Below are 19,114 nucleotides of genomic sequence, written 5' to 3'. Positions count from 1 at the left end.
TCCATGTGGTTTTAGGACTCCCGCTAGGAAATTGTGATGTCTGAATTCCTCCTCTATGGCAGGTGATGATCACTTCTTGGAGGAAGGTTGACAAAGTAGAGATGTGACAGCTAAAGAACTTGGCTTTCTGTCTTTTCTGTGACCCTGAGAACTGTTTTTACATGGAGTTTGTGGTCTTCATGGTTTGGAGCCATGAGCTGACCGCCACAGTCAGGTTATTAGTCCCCTGTTACTCTTTTGAGACAGTCTTGCTACAAGCCCTGGCTGGTCCTAGATTCACAGCAGTCTTGTTGCCCCCCTCAGGACTGCTGGGATTATAGGCATTACCACAGTACTTGGCCTCTACATCTACATCTACATCTTATTTTACTTTTTCCCCCTCCCTCCCTTCCCCTTCCCTTCCTCCCTTCCTCCCTCCTTTCCTTTTTTTTGGTGGGAGACAGAAAAGTCAAGTTACCCTGGGTTTAAGATTAAAATCTACATAAACTCTTGTCCACAAATAAGTGAAAATGTTTTCCACTCTCTCTTGACTATACAGACCACATTTTAAGGATAAACTTTCTTATGTTCAGTTTTATGATAATGATACAACATAAAAGTAGAGTTTAAAAATATTTTTCCCAAGATGCATGTAACATATACAAGTCCCTGTGAACAAAATGCAAGCTGTGTTTCAGCTTATATACTTTGAATTGTTTCACATCTTTTTGGAAATGAGAAGTTTGAATGCAGCTAAATGTATTTGTAGACTTCTCTGCTGATAACGTATTGGGTAAGCTTCCAAAGTTATTTCACTTCTAGATTTAGTTTACTAATCTAGAAAGCAAGGGTGTTAAATTAGAGATAATAGAGATAGAAAATTGACTGTTTTGAAGCAGACTGAAGTATAAATTTTGGCCTTATTGTCTTACTACATGTATGAGTGAAGGAACACATTTAATATCTTTGGGTAGTATTTCCAAATCATAATACCACAAAAGTTGCTGTGCTACTCAATTCTCTCAGTCTCTCCAAACAATGAGGTTCATGTGCCTGATGGGTGGGGCCTTCAGTTTTGAAGCCAGCAAGAGCTGAGTAGTGGCTATGAGGAATCAGGCTGCCATGATAAAACAGCACAGACTGGGTGGCTGAAACAACAGAAATTTATTTTCTCACAGTCTGGAGGTTAGAAGTCCGAATTGGAATTGTCAGTATCATTTCCGGTAAGGCCTCTTCTTGGATTTAGTTAGATGGCTGTAGGGTAAGCTATCTGGTGTTTTTTTTTTTTTTTTTTTTTTTCTCACAGGGGCATTGATTTTTATTATTAGGACCTCCCCTCCCTGGCCTCATTCTAAATTTATTATCTCCTAAGCCCTCCATCTCCATGGACAAAATACCGATTTTAGGGAGACACATTTCTGTCCCTACAAGTAGGATATGGGTAAAGAAAAAGACACGCAGGCATGGTAGGAGATGTCTGAGCTAGAGCTTGGAGACCTGCCTGCTCAAACTTAGTTCACTGGCATCAGTGCTATAGGTCAGTGGCTGCCAGATTTCTGCATTCCACAGAGTAGTATGTTTCCGAAATGTTTGAAACTGATATATGTAATAAATTTGTAACCACAACACCAATATTTGTTAAAAATATGTTTGAGCCGGGCGTTGGTGGCGCACGCCTTTAATCCCAGCACTCGGGAGGCAGAGGCAGGCGGATTTCTGTGAGTTCGAGGCCAGCCTGGGCTACCAAGTGAGTTCCAGGAAAGGCGCAAAGCTACACAGAGAAACCCTGTCTCGAAAAAACCAAAAAAAAAAAAAAAAAAAAAAAAAAATATGTTTGAAGGGCTTGTGAGATGCTCAGTGTGTAAGGTGCTTTTTGGCAAGTCTGACACCTGAGTTCAGTATGCAGAACTCATAAAGTGGAGAGAGCGAACTCACTTCTGTAAGATGTCTCTGACCTTCACTCATTCAACATGGTGTGCACACTTGTGCATTCATCTAACTTACAAATAAATGAATGTAAAAAAGTTTAAAATACATTTGTAATTAAAAATAGCACAAACTTAATGTGAATAAAGGATGGTACTTTAAATAAGTAAAATGGGTTCTACTGAAAATCTCCCCAAATTGCTCTTTCATGGTGCAGTAAGAACTCTGAGAATAGCCTGTTCTCATTATCATAGAGCAATTTTAAAGTTTTGCATTTGCATAATTGACAGAGGTACCTTTTTGGACCTGTTACAAAAACTTACCTTCAGTAAGTCTTTTCATGGAGAAAACCTTACCCTTTCCCAACCATTTGGTACAGGTGACATCATGTTTATGGAGATACCTAAAGTGTTTCCCTTATGGTTGGAAAATACTCTTTCCAACCGTTTGAGACCTTGCTATATCGAGCCCAAGTCCTCTGGGACCCATGTCTAAAGCACATGGCATCTTCTTCTATATAGATTTGCCTTCCACTTTTGGGGGACAGCCAAAGGCAATAACAATAGCCTGTAATGTTTTGGGAGTTTTTTGGATGGCCCTAGTTATTAACAGCTCAAAAGAGAGTGTCTCATGGTCTGCTGTTAGTCTTTGGCTCTTGAGGGGATGTATCAAACATTATTATCCTAAGAACTGATAGGACCTCTGAGGTGACTCAGTGGATAACAATGCCTGTTGCCAAGCCTGATGACCTGAGTTTAATCTTCAGACCCACATAGTGAAGGAAGAGAATTGACTTCGAAGATGTTTTCTGATCAGTGTCAGAGAACGAACACACACACACACACACACACACACACACACACACACACACACACACGTAAAAAAACCTAAATGAGAAAGGCATTTTTAACAGTGGTTGAATCATAAAATTTGCAAATACAGAATTGGAGCTTTGTCACTGAAACAGTCTTTATGTAGTTGCTGCATAGAATAGGCAGCAGGAAGCTCTCTTTGACCCACATGAAATTTCGAGCTGAGGAATGAAGTGACTTGGAAGCAAGCTGGACTTTTCTACTGAGCATGCTCTTCTCCAGCAGGGTCCAGCTTGGGTGGGGCCCCGTTTGCTCATTAAGCAGGATTTGGAGCTGGATTTCCATCAGCTTTCCACAGTCTCCCAATGAGAGGAAACAGGAGACAGCTGGCTGGATGTGTCTAGATGCTGCCTGCGTATGTACATCCAGGAGGGAGTTCTGTTGGAGCGTCTTGTGGTACATGCTTGCTTGTTTCTGCTTGTGAAATAAGTTTGTTGTTAAGAATGTGTTAAGAGTTGAGGGAGCTGAAAATGTGGATTATGTTAGTGTACCGAGTAGATGGAATCTGGATATGTATACTCGTTGGGAAAGGAATGTTGTGTTGTATTTGCTGTAAGCCCTGTTAAAAAGATGTGTGAATGTGTATCTGTATATGTGTGTGACTGCATGCATTCATGTGTGTATTTTAGTGGCCAAATTTTTGTTTTAGACTAGTTATTTGCATTTTCCAGGCCAATGTGGAACTTGAGTGGGTTATCTTGAACACAAATAGCCTTTTCAGTTATGGCCTGTAAGAGCAGTGGAGCTACTCTATTTTATACACTTGACCAGCTGCCTCACCATTGACTCTCACCCTTCCAGTCTGAGAAACCATATGAAAAGTAAATTATTAAAAAACCAATAATTTATTCACTTTTATTTCATGTGCATTCATGTTTTGCCTGCATGTATATCTGTGTGAAGGTGGCAGGTCCCCTGAAACTGGAGTTACAGGCAGTTATGAGCTGCAGTGTGGGTGCTGGGAATTGAACCCAGGTCCTCTGGAAGAGAGTAGCCAGTGCTTTTTAACCACTGAGCCATTTCTCCAGTCCTCAAAAGTGAATTATTTTCTAATGCACTATGAAGCCAGTGTCTGTAGCATAGTTAACTTTTTAGCACATTAAAGGGTGAAAATCTCAATGTAGATTTATAGACTTTATTTTCACTCTAATGTATCAGATTAATAGGAGTTGTTCTGTAGCTTTTAGAGATGCAAATTCCCACTGTTTGAGCATCTACAGAGTCTGAGGTATGCAGTTGTCAAGAACTGTATGCTGTTTTCATAATGTGCTCTTTTATTTCTAAATATCTAATTTTGTCATACTGAGGAAATGTGAAAATTCATTCTGTTGCTTACATTCTGATATGCATATGACATTAAAAAATTCGTGGTCTTTCTTTATACAATTTACTCATCAAGTAATCTTTCTTTAAAAATAAGTAGAAAAACCTAAACTGGTTTTATTGCTACTTAACAAAATAAAAAGTAGTACTGATCTCTATAACTGGTTAACGGTACAGGGACTACCCTGCTGTAATGAGGGTATTTGGGGGGCAGACAGAGTGCAGTGTGTTTACGCTGCAGCATTCCCAAGCTTACAGAGAAGAGGATTTGAAAGCGGGCCCCAGCTTGGTGGACTTGTCATAGTCTGGGGCATTGATTGACTTTGACAAGCTTTTGTCTTATGACCCATTAAAATGCAGCGTTTGCAGCCTGTGTGTTTATCCCATGCAGTTAACCTTGGTGGATTTGTCTTTAGCTTATTTCAGAAGAGCCGCTGGAAATACTGTTGTATGTTGTAGCCTCAGGACTTAGAGTTTATTTATACAGAAATAGATAACTGGTTATTGGTTACCACTCATAACAAGTAGGTATGCCTGTTAGGGTTGGGTGAGCCTCCTGTGCAGAGAGTAGCTGGGATGAGCTCAGAAAAAGTCGAGTTCATGATAACTGTTAGGATCAAGAGGGGCGATGGTTTGGGCCCTGTTCTGCCTGAGCATGCTTTTGATGTCACTCTGAGAAACCGTTGGTATGTTCTATAGCGTGTTACATGATGATGACCTAAGAAATGCTCCCTAGACACCAGGAACAACATAAACGTATTATTGAGAAGCCACCGGATGTGTGACATTGCGCTGGGAACATGAAGTTTTACTCATCTCTCAAAAATGTCCCTCTTTATGGGAGCGTAGTAGCAGCTGTGGGCCAGGGAGGAGGTGTGGACAGGAAGCACAGGACATCTCATGCAGTTTGCTGCTGCTTTTCCCTGTAAGTGAAGAGGAAGCTGCTGGAAGTGATTGGAGTGTTTATACGTGGCCATCGTACACACTTACCTTCCCTTTCCATTTTCTCTTTCCTTTAAAAAACGTTCTCAACCTTCAGAGAACTGGTACGTGCCACGTTTCCTTCCTTCCGCAGATAATAGCAGCAGTCTTGCACTGCAAGGCTTTCTCAGGAGCGCTAGCGTTCTTTCCCTCTAAATACACAGCTGAAAATACTTTTTAATTCTTAGTGCATTTACTTAAGTGTGCGTGCACACACGCAGATGGTGTGCCGAGGCGCATGCCTGGAGGTTAGAGTCAGTTCTCTCCTTTCACCACGTGAGTCCTAAGATCAAGCTCACATTGCAGGCTTGGGGCAGCAGGGTCTTTTACCCACTGAGCGTTCTTGAAGGCCCATGAAAATACTTTAGAAGTACCTCTATTCTAAACACATGGGTTTTATGCTTAGACTAGGTAAGCAGTCTGTGGCAGGAGGTTGGTGTGTGGAATATTTCAGAGACTAGCAAAACTCAGTTACTTTGTATAGAGATAGTATTAAACTTGATTCTCTAGGAAATCAATTTCATGCTTCTGAATTGGAGTAGCCGGGAAGGTTTCTGAGCTCACGTTGTTCATTTGTGGCTGGAGTTCTGTGACAGGGCAAGATGGCACTGCTGTTCTCACTCAGTGTGTAAATGTATTCCAGTGCATCGCTGAAGCATCAAAGCATCTCACCAAAGCTTTGGCTCAAGGAGAACTCTTGGCTCCTCATTCCATCCGTATATCTTACTGAGTGCCAGCCACCTTTTCCTACAATCTGCTGCTCTTCTAGAATCACCCTAGTTTTTCCCCTAGTATACAGTAGATGTATATGTGCACATAACCTTTTCTTTCTTTCATATACCACACTTTCAACCTAATAGCACATCATATATAACATGTGGATCTCACTTTTTGTACTTAACAGTTTTCATAACCATTGTGTTTTTCCTTGTCTTCCTAGTTGAATCATCTTGTTTGTAATTATTTCGTACATGTGCATATATGTCAGCAGGATTCTTTACTACAAGTAGAACTGTTAGTTTAAAATATATATTTGGGATTGTGATAGCTTTCTGTTTTTTAAGATAGGGTCTCACTGTGTAACTCTGGCTGTCCTGGAATGCATTGTGTAGACCGGGCTGGTCTCATATTCACAGAAACATTACTCCATCTACGTCCCAAGTGCTGGGATCAAGGGCCTGTACTACCATGTTTGGCCCCATGATATAGCTATTGACAAATTGACTAGTATGGTGACTGTACCAGATACTCTTCAGCAGCAACTGTATGTGAATGCTTCTGTCTCAGTAGCCTTGATTGGTGGTTGTGTGATTAAGATGGGGTGTCTGCATTCTAAATTTGTAGCTGTATTTCCTCTTTTTTTTTTTTTTTTTTTTTGGAATACAGAGTTTCATTCTTTAGCCCATGAAAGTTGAACTGACCTCTTGCCTGAGCTTCCTGACTGCTGAGATCACAGACACGCACCTGCTTAGCCTTTGGGTCCATTTCTTTTACTAGGAATGCAAGGGACCGTCTTTTTCATTTCAGCTCCGTCATCATCATTAGCCATGCCACCTTTTCTTCCTGTTATGTTAGGCTGACATAAGTTAGCCTAGCCAGTTCAGAATTGTAGTTTGGATTTTCTGTGTTGAGTCAGGTGTTTTATTGGGCTTATTACACAAACTATTTCATTTCAACTAAGTAGCAAAAGATTATGCCTTTACTCATATTCCATCCCTCTGCAAAATCTAGGGATTATAATGCATTTTTTTTTGTGTTTCATTCTTCTTTAGAGTTGTTCAACAACTAATGCTATATTTCACTACTGTTAGGCTAAAAAAGTTCTTTATTGTGGTTTTGAGACATGCTTATGTAGTCCAGGCTTGCCTTGAGCTCACTGTGAGCCAAAGATGACCCTGAACACCTTCCCAATCCTTCTGTCTCCATCTCCCAAACTGGCCCTTTTCTGTTTATTTAGGCTTCATTTCTTTGTTTTCTTAGACTTCAGAAGCTGTTTGAATGCCCTTGGCAATCATTTCAGCCTAGGAGAGCATGTTATTTTATATCACAGGAAATGGGACCCGACTGGGTCTGCCCTGGTCAGGGGATGGTCCTCTTTCCTATAACTTGTATCAGTGCTCTGTATCCTGTGCCAAGTGTTCCATAGGCTTTCTCCTTCAGTGGACTCGATGATGATGACATTTCCATAGTGTTAAGAGGCAGGCAAGCCAAGAACTCTTGTAGAGGGAGAAATCTTTTCCTGGAAACTCATCAACTGATGAATGCATGTCTTCTTGACAAAGAAAGGGAGACCTCAAGATTGCTCTAGACCACCAGAACCTACATTGTGACCCATCCCGAAAGTATTCTCTGTGCATACACAAGTGTGTGTGGGGGGAACTGAACAAAATGTGGGTTTTGTTAAAAAAGAGAAAAAGCAGAGGAAATACATGCTCTGGGTGAAACATGAGCTTGCCTATCCTGGAACTAGCAAAGGGCTGCTTTGTAGTTCATATCTTCTTGATGTGTGGGCTTAATTTCAAGCAGATGTTAGGTTACATCTTTAGAAATAGTATGCCATGCATTTTTAAATCATCCTTTAAAAATAAACAAGTGTGCTCTGGTACATGGCAGGTAGGGTGGGAAGCACTGATTATTTAAAAAATGATTTGCTTATCTTCACTGAATACATGACATACACTAACCAATCTTTTCTTTGAAATGTATTTGCACTCAGGGAGTGGAGAGGGTAGCATTTCTAGACTATCTCATCTTTAAGGGAAACAAACCTACAGCGACTCCCCCTCCTCCCCCTTCCATGCTCTCCACCACTGAACTGTGGACATCAGTTCTTGCAGTCCATTTTGTCTGCTTGTTTTTATTACTTCCTTCTCTTCAGGCACTTTCTCTCTCCACCCCCTTTCCTCCCATCTATTTTCCTCTTTAATGTTTTATATATATTTGAGAAGCATCACCTTGTAATTCCCCAGTAGAATGAGGTAGCTGCTGACTCATCCCTGTATTTGATTTTCTCACATTTGATGCTTTAATGGAAGATAATGAGTATTAAAAGAATCTTCCCTTTGGCTGTGGGCTGTTTGGAGAGAAGAAAAAGATGAGCAGTTGTGGGTATCAGAAAGATCCTCTACTTAGCTCTTACCCTGTCACGAACATGGCAAATGAGCACTTATTTTGTTAGATCTAGAAAACAGCTGAATTAGAACAATCCACACATTGTCAATATATTTTTATGTTCATTGTTATTTGTAGAACAGTTTAGTTTCTATGTTTTTCAGAGTTGAAAGAAAAATCTGTTATCCTCTTACCATAGTTTTGAAGTTTAAAATGGATACTTTCCCTTTTTGTTAATCTTGGCTCCTTAAATACTTCTTTATGTTCTTCTAGGAGAAATGGAGTATGGTTGCTTGTGATCTCAGCACAGAAAGGGAGCTACTCAGCTGACAGTTTTCACTCAGTTTCTTGCTTAAGGGTTGCATGAACCAGATGGGCACAGACCCTTAAGGTTGTAAGGAAACACCTGGATCTACCATTAGTACAGACTCTTTCCTTGAAGTTCTTCCAGAATGTGTATAGCTGTGTGGCTGTCTCTTTTGTGTAGGATTTATGAATCGCCTGTGTATTAAACAGCAGAATGTACAGTAGGTGGTGTAGGTCACTGTAGTGATGGCACCTTGGCATTTACCTAATTTTTTTTTTAGATACAAGGATGGACATAAAGAGTGGTTTTATTTAGTATCATATTCTGCTAAACATGACTGGTTCTCTGTTGATGGTTTTCTGCTTGATTGCTTATTCAATGATGCATGCTTTTTCTCCTGGAGCAGTCACAATAGCAAACACTTTCATCAGCCCCAATTGAAGAATGCCAACATGGTAATTGTGTCAGAACTACATGCTTATTTAATAGGCTGGTTGTTAACAGCAGTGTTTTTTTTTGTTTTTGTTTTTGTTTTTTGTTTTTGTTTTTGGTTCTTGATAAGCAGAAAAATCTTGACTTAGTATATTATATAACTCTACTGCTACTGATGGAGTTGGGCAATTCTGATGAAAGATTAATGAGCGTTGCTATAGTTTGAGAAACATTAGTTTTGGTTTTGCCTTTGCCCATTTAACTTTGTTACCTTAGGCAGATCCAGCTTGCTCAATCTTTTCCCTTACTGATAGAATAAGTGTATTAGACTAGATAATTTAACAATAACCAAAAAATAGTATTTACTGAATAAATGTTCACCACCTTTTGAAGACAAGTCTAGCTGTTACTGCTACAAATGAAAGAGAGAGCCCTGCCCCTGTGGATTTTCATTTTAGTGAAAAATGTAACCCTGATTTTTTTGGAACTACACCACACAGCACTGAGTTTCCACTTTTCTGGGTGGTGCAGTAAAGGCCTACCCACATCTGAGATGCTTCGAGTTCCAAGTGTGGTAATTATGGCGAATGCATGTGTTGCAATCCTGTTCTTGATGGCAGTGATTTGTTTAAGAAACCGTCTTACAAATAAAAGAGATAGTGTTAAGTTGAGCTCTTGGAGCTATTTTAAGAATATGATTATTTCGCCGGGCGGTGGTGGCGCACGCCTTTAATCCCAGCACTCGGGAGGCAGAGCCAGGCGGATCTCTGTGAGTTCGAGGCCAGCCTGGGCTACCAAGTGAGTTCCAGGAAAGGCGCAAAGCTACACAGAGAAACCCTGTCTCGAAAAACCAAAAAAAAAAAAAAAAAAAAAAAAGAATATGATTATTTACATAGAGTTATGCCTACCTTTATTGTTGACTATTCACAGCTCCATAAGCTGTTTCCATTGTTTTCTGTCGCATAACATCAATTTGAATGAGTGACACTTGTCAGCTCCGGGGTTGTGTACAGTGGTCATTGATATAGTTTGTGAGGCTCACCCTATGCTTGGTTCATCTGTGTTCTTTGTTTCCATAGTAGCAGTTTGTCTTCAACTTCTGCCCTTTAGCTTGTGATCACACGGCCAAGTAATGACTTTCAAATAGTATGTAATAATAGGTTTGGGTGGGGGCAGAGCTATTTATGGTGAGTCACAGAATGTGTTCCGTAACATGTCCTGTAATCACTTCCACAAACTGACGTGAATCTTTCTAGGAGTAGACCAGGAGTTTTGTGATTCGTCAGGTATTTCATGGATATTTTGAAGAACAGAAATTGCATGCCACCTGACAGTGGTCTCTCCTATGATTAAAATATGAACAGCTATTAATTCACTTAGCCTAACAATGGAAACTTGAGTTTTATGTTTCATTGCTTTCTGAATATTTTGGCCAAAAATCAGCTTCAGTTGATTGTTCTTGTTTCTTACAGCCAGAGTAATTAGAGAACTGCTGATTTATCTTGGTTGGCTTATCCAAGTGTGGGGCATTTTTCTTTTGACTTTACCTAGATAGTTGTTCAGCTCTCAGGATGTAATTAGAAAGTATATACTAGAAATCATCTCTGGGTTCTGCATGAATAATGAACATAATATTTTTAAATGGTTTTCTGGAAAAAGACATGGGAAAGAAACAATATTTTCTGTGCCGTATAGATGCAGTGATGTTCTTGTTGGCAGGCATTTTGAACTGTAAATACTTCAGGATAGGAAGTCATGTGTGGGTCTGGTAGTTAACTCTTCCCTCTTTGGTAGTACTGCTTTCAAACATACTGTCCTTTGGTCTTGCCATTTCACTATGTGTTTCTTTTGGCTGACATGCCTTTTCCTGTCTCTTCCTTGCATGAGGTGGTAGGAAAGGTTCTTTGCAGAATCCTCTAATATTGAACAAAACTGGTTTCCATGGTAATATTGTTAGTATTCTTGCTTGCAGCTCTCCGTCCATGTGACCACTACTCCCAGATAGGGTCTCGAGTGCACATTTAGTCTCTTTCAAAGCCTGTTTTCTCTGTTGGCCAGTTAGACATCTCCACAAGGCTGTCATCACAGCAAATTTAAAATCAAATTGTATGGCTCAGCTAGACCCTCTTTTCCTAGATATCCTATTTCCATGGATAACCTTCCCCCGTCTCCCATAAAGTCCTGAGATCTGTTTTCTCTTTTTCCGTATTCAGGATGGCCTCTGCCTTTCCCACAAGATTCAGTTCTTAGCCCCTCCCGATTGCTTTGGCCTTAGTAAAGAACCATGCCTGGATTACTGCAGCCATCTCCCAGGTAGCTTCCTGTTCTGTTTCTCATTTAAACATTACATCCAGGTTGGGCTGTTGAAACAGGAATCTGATCACATTATCCGTTAAGTTCTTGACCTCTAGAACCACCTCATTTCAGTCTGTGTCCGTGTGAAAGCGTGCATTAGGGCTCTCTTCTTATGACTAAACAGCATTCTACTCTATCAACAAGATGTGTTTTAAAAGCGTCACTTGTGTGGTATGTGAATCTGCCTTCAAACAAGTGTACTTTAGTTCTCCTTTGAAGACTCTGTTCATGTTTGTACCATTTAAAAGGCTAGCTGGGACGTCACCCATTGCCAGCACTGAGAACATCTCCGGGAGAGCTCTGCTGGGAAAGGGAGCAGAGTGAGCTGGCCCCATCCCCTGCCTGCTGTCCTTGTGGACTAGGTTTGCTGTACTTGAGAAGTCCCGCTTGGCTTGTGTACAGTTGAAACTAGCAGTTGTTTTTAGATTTAACTAAACTTTCTTTCATTAGTTGTGATGGAATAAATCATCTACTATATTTTTTGTGTTCTATAATACCTTTATTTAGTTTGTATTAGGACATTAAAATATTTTTCTTACACACACATACACAGACAGACACACAGACACATATGTGTATACATATAGTATTTGAGATTGGGTAGGGTAGAGGCTTGGAGTTTTGATTTTTGGTTTTAATCATTTGCTTAGAAGCTTAACTTTTGGAATAGTGCTGGTGAATTACAGGATTTAACATCAACAGCAAAGCAGTAATACAATTTTGTTTCAATATATATATGTTGCTGCCAAACACCCAGCATTTAAAATTAGTTCTTATAATACTTAACATTTCTATAGATTTTGGTTTTAATGTGTGAAATTGTAGTGAAATGTGTCTCAATACTTGCTAATACTGCTGACAACATTTTTTAAATAAAGAATAAAGGCTGAGTAAAACGAATCCTTAATCATTGTGTTAGTTGTTGTCCAGCTAGTTCAGATCCAGCAGAAGTAATCCCTGTGTCTTGAGTCTGGGTGGTTTGAGTTCCAGCTGTCCAGAGTTCCCCATTGTGATGTGTGGTTTGAGAGTTCCAGCAGAGCAGCCCTCAGTCTGTCTGCGCCTCTGACGCTTCCTCCTCAACACTGCCTTCTGCCTTTTTTTGTTTTCCTCTTCCCACCCTGTCTCACCCCTTTTGTCCCTTTGTCACCAGATTGGAAGTGGGAACGTTTCTAAAATACTATTTTGTGGTTCTTATTTTGTTGCAGTATAAGCTGTAACCATGACTACTGAAGTTGGCTCTGCGTCTGAAGTGAAGAAGGGCTCTGACCAGGCAGGAGCAGATGCACCTAAGGAGAAAGCTAAAGAAGTCACAGAAAATGAGCAGAATCAGTTATCTGAGCCAGAGGAGGAAAAAGGTTCCCAGCCAGGCCCTGCAGTTGAAAGCCAAAGTAGTCTCCGCCGGCGGAAAAGAGAGAAGGAGCCGTCTGAGAGCAGGGGCATTTCTCGATTCATACCCCCATGGCTTAAGAAGCAGAAGTCTTATAACTTAGTAGCAGCCAAAGATGGAGGAGATAAAAAAGAGCCCACTCAGGCTGATGCAGAAGAACAGACCTTGGATAAAGAGGACGCCCTTCCTGAAGAAGAGAGTCGGGCCAAGGGCGATGCAGAAGAAATGGCCCAGAGGAAGCCCCTCGAGGTTAAGGTGGAGGTCAAGGAAGAAAAGCCTTCCCTGAAAAGCAGTGCTGAGACCCAGGTGCGTTTGAGAAGACCGAGGGAGAACAGAGCCGCATGGGGAAGGGGTTGACTTGTTTCTCATTCCGTGTCGAGACGCTGCCTCGACTTCATGTGTCTGCAGTATAGAACTTGGAGTATTGTGCGTTAGTCTTCCCTGTGAGTCCTTTTAAAATTATTCCCCAACAGCAAAACAAAGGACCAGCACGGCAGCAACAGAACACACACCCCTCCTTAAGCACCTGTGTTTCTGATTCGGTTGAGCCGTCTGCCAGACCCTCCCACCTCCTCTGTTAAACCCCTACCCTTTATTTATCTTGGCTTTATTTATGGATTTAGTTGAGAGTAAGTAGTGGATTGTGTATGTTTTGTTTGCCTGTGGAAGCCTAGGTATTGCTGCGGTTTAAGCTTTTAGAAATTTTGTTATCTCAGTACTTTCAGTATAGCTACTGGGATATAGTTTCTTTTATTCATTTAATGCCCAGTTCACGAAAATACCCTTTCTTGCATAACTTTTGAGTCTTAAAAAGCTTAAATTTAAAGTGTTTAGACTGACGACCATAATTCTCATGAAAGAGTCTCCTTGGGGCTGAGGATGTGGCTGGAGCTCTTGCCTACCACATTCAGAACCCTGGATAGATTGGTTATCAGCACCGAAGGGAAAAGTGAAAATTTTTTTTTTTCTGTGTTGTCTTCTACAAGTAGGTTAACTTTAACGTGGACTTAATGTTTCCTTGGCAGCCTGCTGAAGAAGTGAGGAAGGACAGAGAAGAGGAGAAGATCAAGGAGACGCAGGAAGACAAACTGGAAGGAGAGGCAGCAAAGAGGGAGACCAAGGAAGTGCAGACCAGTGAGCTGAAAGCAGAGCTGGCCTCCCAGAAAACTGCCAAGAAGACCAAGACTGTCCTGGCCAAAGTGACCCTCCTGGATGGCACCGAGTACAGCTGTGACCTTGAGGTGAGGCAGGGGCTGAGCAGAGTCCTCTCCATGGGCAGAATGAAAGCACTCTGCTCTGTGGGCGGCGTGGCACAGCGAACATGTTTCTTGTGGCACCGAGTTCCTATAGGCCAGTTTATTGATTGGCCTCTAAACACAGTAACAACGGTGCAGAAGAGTCATGGTTTCCGTTTCGAACAGCACTGTTGACCAGGGTTGAGCGGGGTGATGTGCTGTGCGCACCCGCTGCTTGTGTGGTGTGTCTGTTCTGAGTGGTTGGCTCTGACTGCTGCCTCTGTAGGATGCCTTTCTTGGGAAATGATAGTTGTAAGCTGATTTTGAGAATAATGAAATTTTAGCAGTAAACTCTTATCCTGAGAAAGATAATGATATAATCCTAGATCATTAATTTTGTTTCATTTAGTAAAAAGGTACCTATCATTTGTAAAACAGGCAATTTATTAGCACCAGCTTCTTAGGATTTGTGTTAACTTATTTCTTTTCACAGTGACATCTACTCACATGGCATTTTCTCACATGCAGTACTTGGAATGGATCGTCATGTTTCATGAGGACTCCATTCTCAATGTTACAGTGGAATATAAAGGCTTAGATTCAGTAACTTGACAGGTCGCAGAGGAAGGGTTTACATCAGTAACTGCCAGGTGGAGCCAGCTTGCAGCTTTGGTACCTCGGTACCAGAGCTTGTGAACAAGTCTGCAGATTTGGAGTTTTGTGGGTGCTACAGATGATCTATCTTTCGTACTCACTTAAAATAGGGACTAAGCTTTCCTTTAGTCTCCTGTTAACAGTTTAAAAAAAATTGCACCAAATTCCTGGCATTCATATTTTAGCAGCTTGATAAAAACATCTGTGGCTATCTAGTTGAACCACAGTTTATTATATTTGAATATATTATATTGCCAGGCGAGGATACTCAGTGAGCATTTATAGTTCTTTTCTTTGTATTCACTGTATGTATAATTGTTATGGTACTTGAGGCATCAAAACTGCATTAGCAAAGAATTAAAAATCCTTGTTTTAGTTGGTTCTTGGTGTTATAACAAAATACTTTAGGAAAGGTAATTTTTAAAGAATAGATTCTAGTGGTTCTCAACCCGTAGGTCATGACCCCCTTGGGAGTCACATACCAGATATCCTGTATCAGATATTTATGTTATGATTCATAACAGTAGCAAAATTACAGTTAAGAAGTAGCAATGAAATAATGTTATGGTTGGGGTCACTACAACACTAGGAACGGTATTAGAGGGTTGCAGCATTTGGAAGGTTGAGAACCACTGAAATAGACTGAGAAATACATGATCAAGGTGTCAGTAGATCAGTATCTGAGGAAAAGCTGCCTTCTGTTTCCAAGATGACAACCTTCTACTAATTCCTCATGTGCTGCAAGGAGTTAATACCCTATTCCTTTCAAGTGCAAAGCAAAACAGAATTGAGTAGATACTATGCACCAGCAGCTCACTTGAGTTCTGAGCAGGGACTTTGTATCTGAACATAGGGTGTATGTAATTCATCACATCCTAGGAGATGTTGGAGCAGTGCAGAAGTTCCTTCGTGATTAATGTCTCTTTCATCTAAATTTTCTTGTCATTGTGGTTCTTTGGTTGCTTGGTAACATTAATTTGGGTCTGCTTCTCATCAACCCTGCTCTGTTCCCTCTTCAGGAGTGGAGCCCAGAGGGTGGTGAGCCACAGTCGAATGCTCTCATGCTTTCCTGTCTAGTGCTGGCCTAGACACTCGGTGATGTGCTGATGGTGCTTATCTGTGTTTCTCTAGATCACACCGGAAACTAGTGTCTGACTACTCTTTGAGGGAAGTATGTGTGGGAAACTGGAGCTCTTACTGAATTTTTGAGCATTTGAGAAAGGCACATGCAATGTGAGGCACAGACTTTGGCTTGGGAGAACTGTCAGTAAAGGTTGTATTTCTCTCATGGTTTTCCAGATGAATGTAGTTACTCTTTCATTTCTGTATGTACGCGTGTTAATTTTCAGTCACCCTTAGGTTTATGTAACATGCCCAGTAAAGAGGACCTAATGAATTTAACTTAGGGCATCCACAGTGGTAGAGGGAGCCAATAGAAAACTGACCACGAGCTAGGCGTTGTGGTGCGCACTTTAATACCAGCACTCTGGAAGGCAGAGGCAGGTGGATTGACTTTCTGGCAGGCCTGGTCTACAGTGTGAATTCCATCCAGAACAGCCAGGGCTTCACAGAGAAACCCTGTCTCAAAAAACAAAAAGAAGAGAGAAAACTGGCCACTGCAAGAAGTCACGAGGAGGTGGAATGTCTGGACTCATGGGCTCTTTATGGAACAGAGTGAAGTTTTGGAAGACCTCAAATACCAGTATAAGATTAAAAAGGACTCCAAGAGCAAGGGCCAAGATGCCTCTTAAGATTTGGGACATGTTAGTTGTGTTGTTGTGGTAACTGTATATTGGGGGTGTTAAAAATTCACTGCATTGGCTAGCAGATGGTCTTTGTAGGTGATAATTTTATATGATTTGTTTAAAATACTGCATCAGTTTGGCAAGTTCCTGTTTGTGTTAATTACCTATCACTGTTTTTGTTGACAAAGAAAGTGCTGCTATATAATGAATGTTTTTTAATACCAGGAAACATAATTCTGAGAGATATTTTTGGCTTATCTAAACATCATTTCTACTACTCAGATCACTCTATACATAGGTAGAATTAACATATAGGATATGTATAATGTGTTCATGTATATTATGTATTGTTTTTACTGGCTTGTACGTGTGTATATTTCTATATACCCATCAATATCCATTCTTCTCCTGTGTGTGTATGTGTGATGGGTATTGATGGGTATTGATGGGTATGCATGTACCTACACATACACAATCTATTTTTTTTTTCTTTTTAAGATGGGCTTAACTTACTAAAGTTGGCCTCAAGCTCCTGAGCTGAAGATGTCCTCCTCCCTTAGCCTTCCTGAGGAGCTGGGGCTGTAGACCCACATGTGACTTCCCCTTACTTTTTTTTTGGCTTTCTGTTTCAAAATTCTTTTTTCTTCTAAAGACCCCTGAACCTGTTCCTCCTGCTCTTGAGCCTCAGGAACCAGATAAAGACAACTGCCAAGTAAACTGGTTTTCAAAACCTGTAGGCGGCGGTGGTGGAGTTTTCCTGTTCTGCAGCCGCCCTCAAATAATCACTCGGAGTCTTAATATTAATTGGCCGAACATTTACCTGTTCCTAGCTAACTCTCTCACTGAAATTAACCCCGTGTTTCTTCTCTGTGCTTTGCCGCGTGGCTTGGTGTCTTTTCTCAGTACAGCATGCCCATCTTGCTCCCTGCACCTGCCAGCGACTCCCTCACTCTGCCCTTCTTCATCCCAGTATCCTTGGTTTGATCGTCCTGCCAATCAACTTATTAACCAGTGAGAGTAATACATATTCACAGTGGACAGAAGGATTATTCCACAGCAAAGCCCTTTTTGTCGTCATTGAAGTTGGTGTTCTTCTGAGGAGGGAGAGTGCGGGTTAAAAGAATGCCTCAGATATTTGCCAGCTCCCCCCAGAGGTGGAGGTGACAAGTAGATTGGATAGCGGTGCATTGTTAGGGGCTGGTAGGAATTAAGCTAAAAAAATACTATGGAAATGGCTTGATTGTCATGCTCTTTCTGGTTAATGAAGCAGCAATACATTGCTACGTCATGCATTTCCTTTTATCCAAAGCCTAGTATATTTTCATAATTTTGTTTCAGAGTGTTAAGTACCTTTTCACTATTGTTCATGAAAGTTGATATTTATGTTTTATTTTAATTTTATCATTTGTTGATAAATTTAATCACATACATATATTTTAAATCTTACTTTACTTACTTTACTTGAGGAAGGACTATTATTATTACTATTATTTTTGAGAAAGAACTCAAGATGTAAATAACCCTGGTTGGCCTGGAACTCTCCATGTAGATCAGCATACAGAGATCTACCTGCCTCTGCCTCCTGAGTGTTGAGAGTAAGGTGTATACCATCATATCCAATGAGGATTATTATATTTTTTAATGAAGGTTATATCAACTTTTATCTCATTAAGTTATCTAAATGATAGATGGCAACCTAGTTTGGTACCAGAGCTTAAGTTGTGAGGAATTTTAGGGTCCTCTGGATTCTGCACGTTGGCTCCAGATGCTTGGATGTGGGACTCTCTGTGATGCTGCTGTAGAAGTCATTTACACACTATGTGTGTTAAAACAGCGGGGCTCTTTCCTCTAAGGAAAAGTACAGTACGGTTTATTTGAAGTCATGGGTCTAGCCAGGAGACGGTTTAGTTTTCTGGTGACTCTTTGTATGTCTTGGACAAGGGACTTCCTGTCTTTTCTTCTATTCTCAGACTGCAAAGTAAGAATGAAAATATTGGCTTCCTTTTATTTCTCAGATTGAGCTGGGTTTTCTAGAGTTTGTAAACCTGTATATATTTTTTAAGGTTGGAAAATAAGTGTGGAAGTCGAAGAGACTTGAGAAGCGTGAGTCCATGTGCATTCTGACCGAAGGCTCACATTTTCCTCTGGCAGCTGCGAGTTTTTCCCACATGTTGATTTTGTCTGAGAATTGAAGGCATTGTTTTAGCCCACACAGGAATGTCACAACCATTTTTCCTAAGGCAATAAGAATGCAAGCTCTCAGCAGCAGTGTTCTGGTGATAAAAGTATTCATCAGAGAGCAGAGAATGTGTCAAGGTCCCCAGGCCCTCTTGGTACTGATTTTGAGTCTCAGAAAACCCTATTTGGTATCTTTGCTTTCTGAAGTGGTATGTGTCTGTGTCTACTTCTGTCTCCCCGGGTTGGTTTTCAGACTACAGCCATCACCCTGAGAGGTGAAACAGTTGAGTCATTTCAGCTATCCTTATACTTTTGGAGGATCTAGAAGTTATGATACTTGATACTCCATAAAATACCACATAGAAGTCGGGGAGGGTGTATTTGGAACTGGGAATAATTTATGTGCAAATTAAAAATTTCAGTGACTAGATCCAAATACAGTGTCTCTGACCAACTCTCCATTCTTTTAGGTTCACAAAAGGGTTTAAAATGACAGTTTTGTCCAAGGATTTATCTGTTTATTTATTTACTTATTTATTATGTATACAGTGTTCTGTTTGCACATATCCCTGCAGGCCAGAAAAGGGCACCAGATCTCATTACACATGGTTGTGAGCCACCATGTGGTT

General features: G+C 40.8%; 1 protein-coding gene across 50 annotated transcripts in view; it reads left to right on the top strand.

Moving 5' to 3' along the window:
• The window catches only part of Epb41l2 (erythrocyte membrane protein band 4.1 like 2), a 175,533-nt gene that overhangs the window by 79,795 nt on the left and 76,624 nt on the right, over positions 1–19,114 (top strand). For 45 of the 50 annotated variants that reach the window (XM_076552590.1, XM_076552614.1, XM_076552612.1 and 42 more), the window contains 2 exons: positions 12,492–12,979; positions 13,699–13,914. In XM_076552590.1, coding sequence (XP_076408705.1) covers positions 12,506–12,979; positions 13,699–13,914 — 690 coding nt within the window. In that variant the 5' untranslated portion in view covers positions 12,492–12,505. Of the gene's footprint in view, positions 1–3,015; positions 3,174–11,143; positions 11,245–12,491; positions 12,980–13,698; positions 13,915–19,114 lie in introns of those variants that run through there. The other 5 variants (XM_076552604.1, XM_076552584.1, XM_076552573.1 and 2 more) reach the window with 4 other exon arrangements.

The sequence above is a fragment of the Peromyscus maniculatus genome, chromosome 16 (genome assembly GCF_049852395.1).
Source record: "Peromyscus maniculatus bairdii isolate BWxNUB_F1_BW_parent chromosome 16, HU_Pman_BW_mat_3.1, whole genome shotgun sequence".
Classification (NCBI taxonomy): domain Eukaryota; kingdom Metazoa; phylum Chordata; class Mammalia; order Rodentia; family Cricetidae; genus Peromyscus; species Peromyscus maniculatus.
This window is presented reverse-complemented; position numbering and strand designations above follow the sequence as displayed.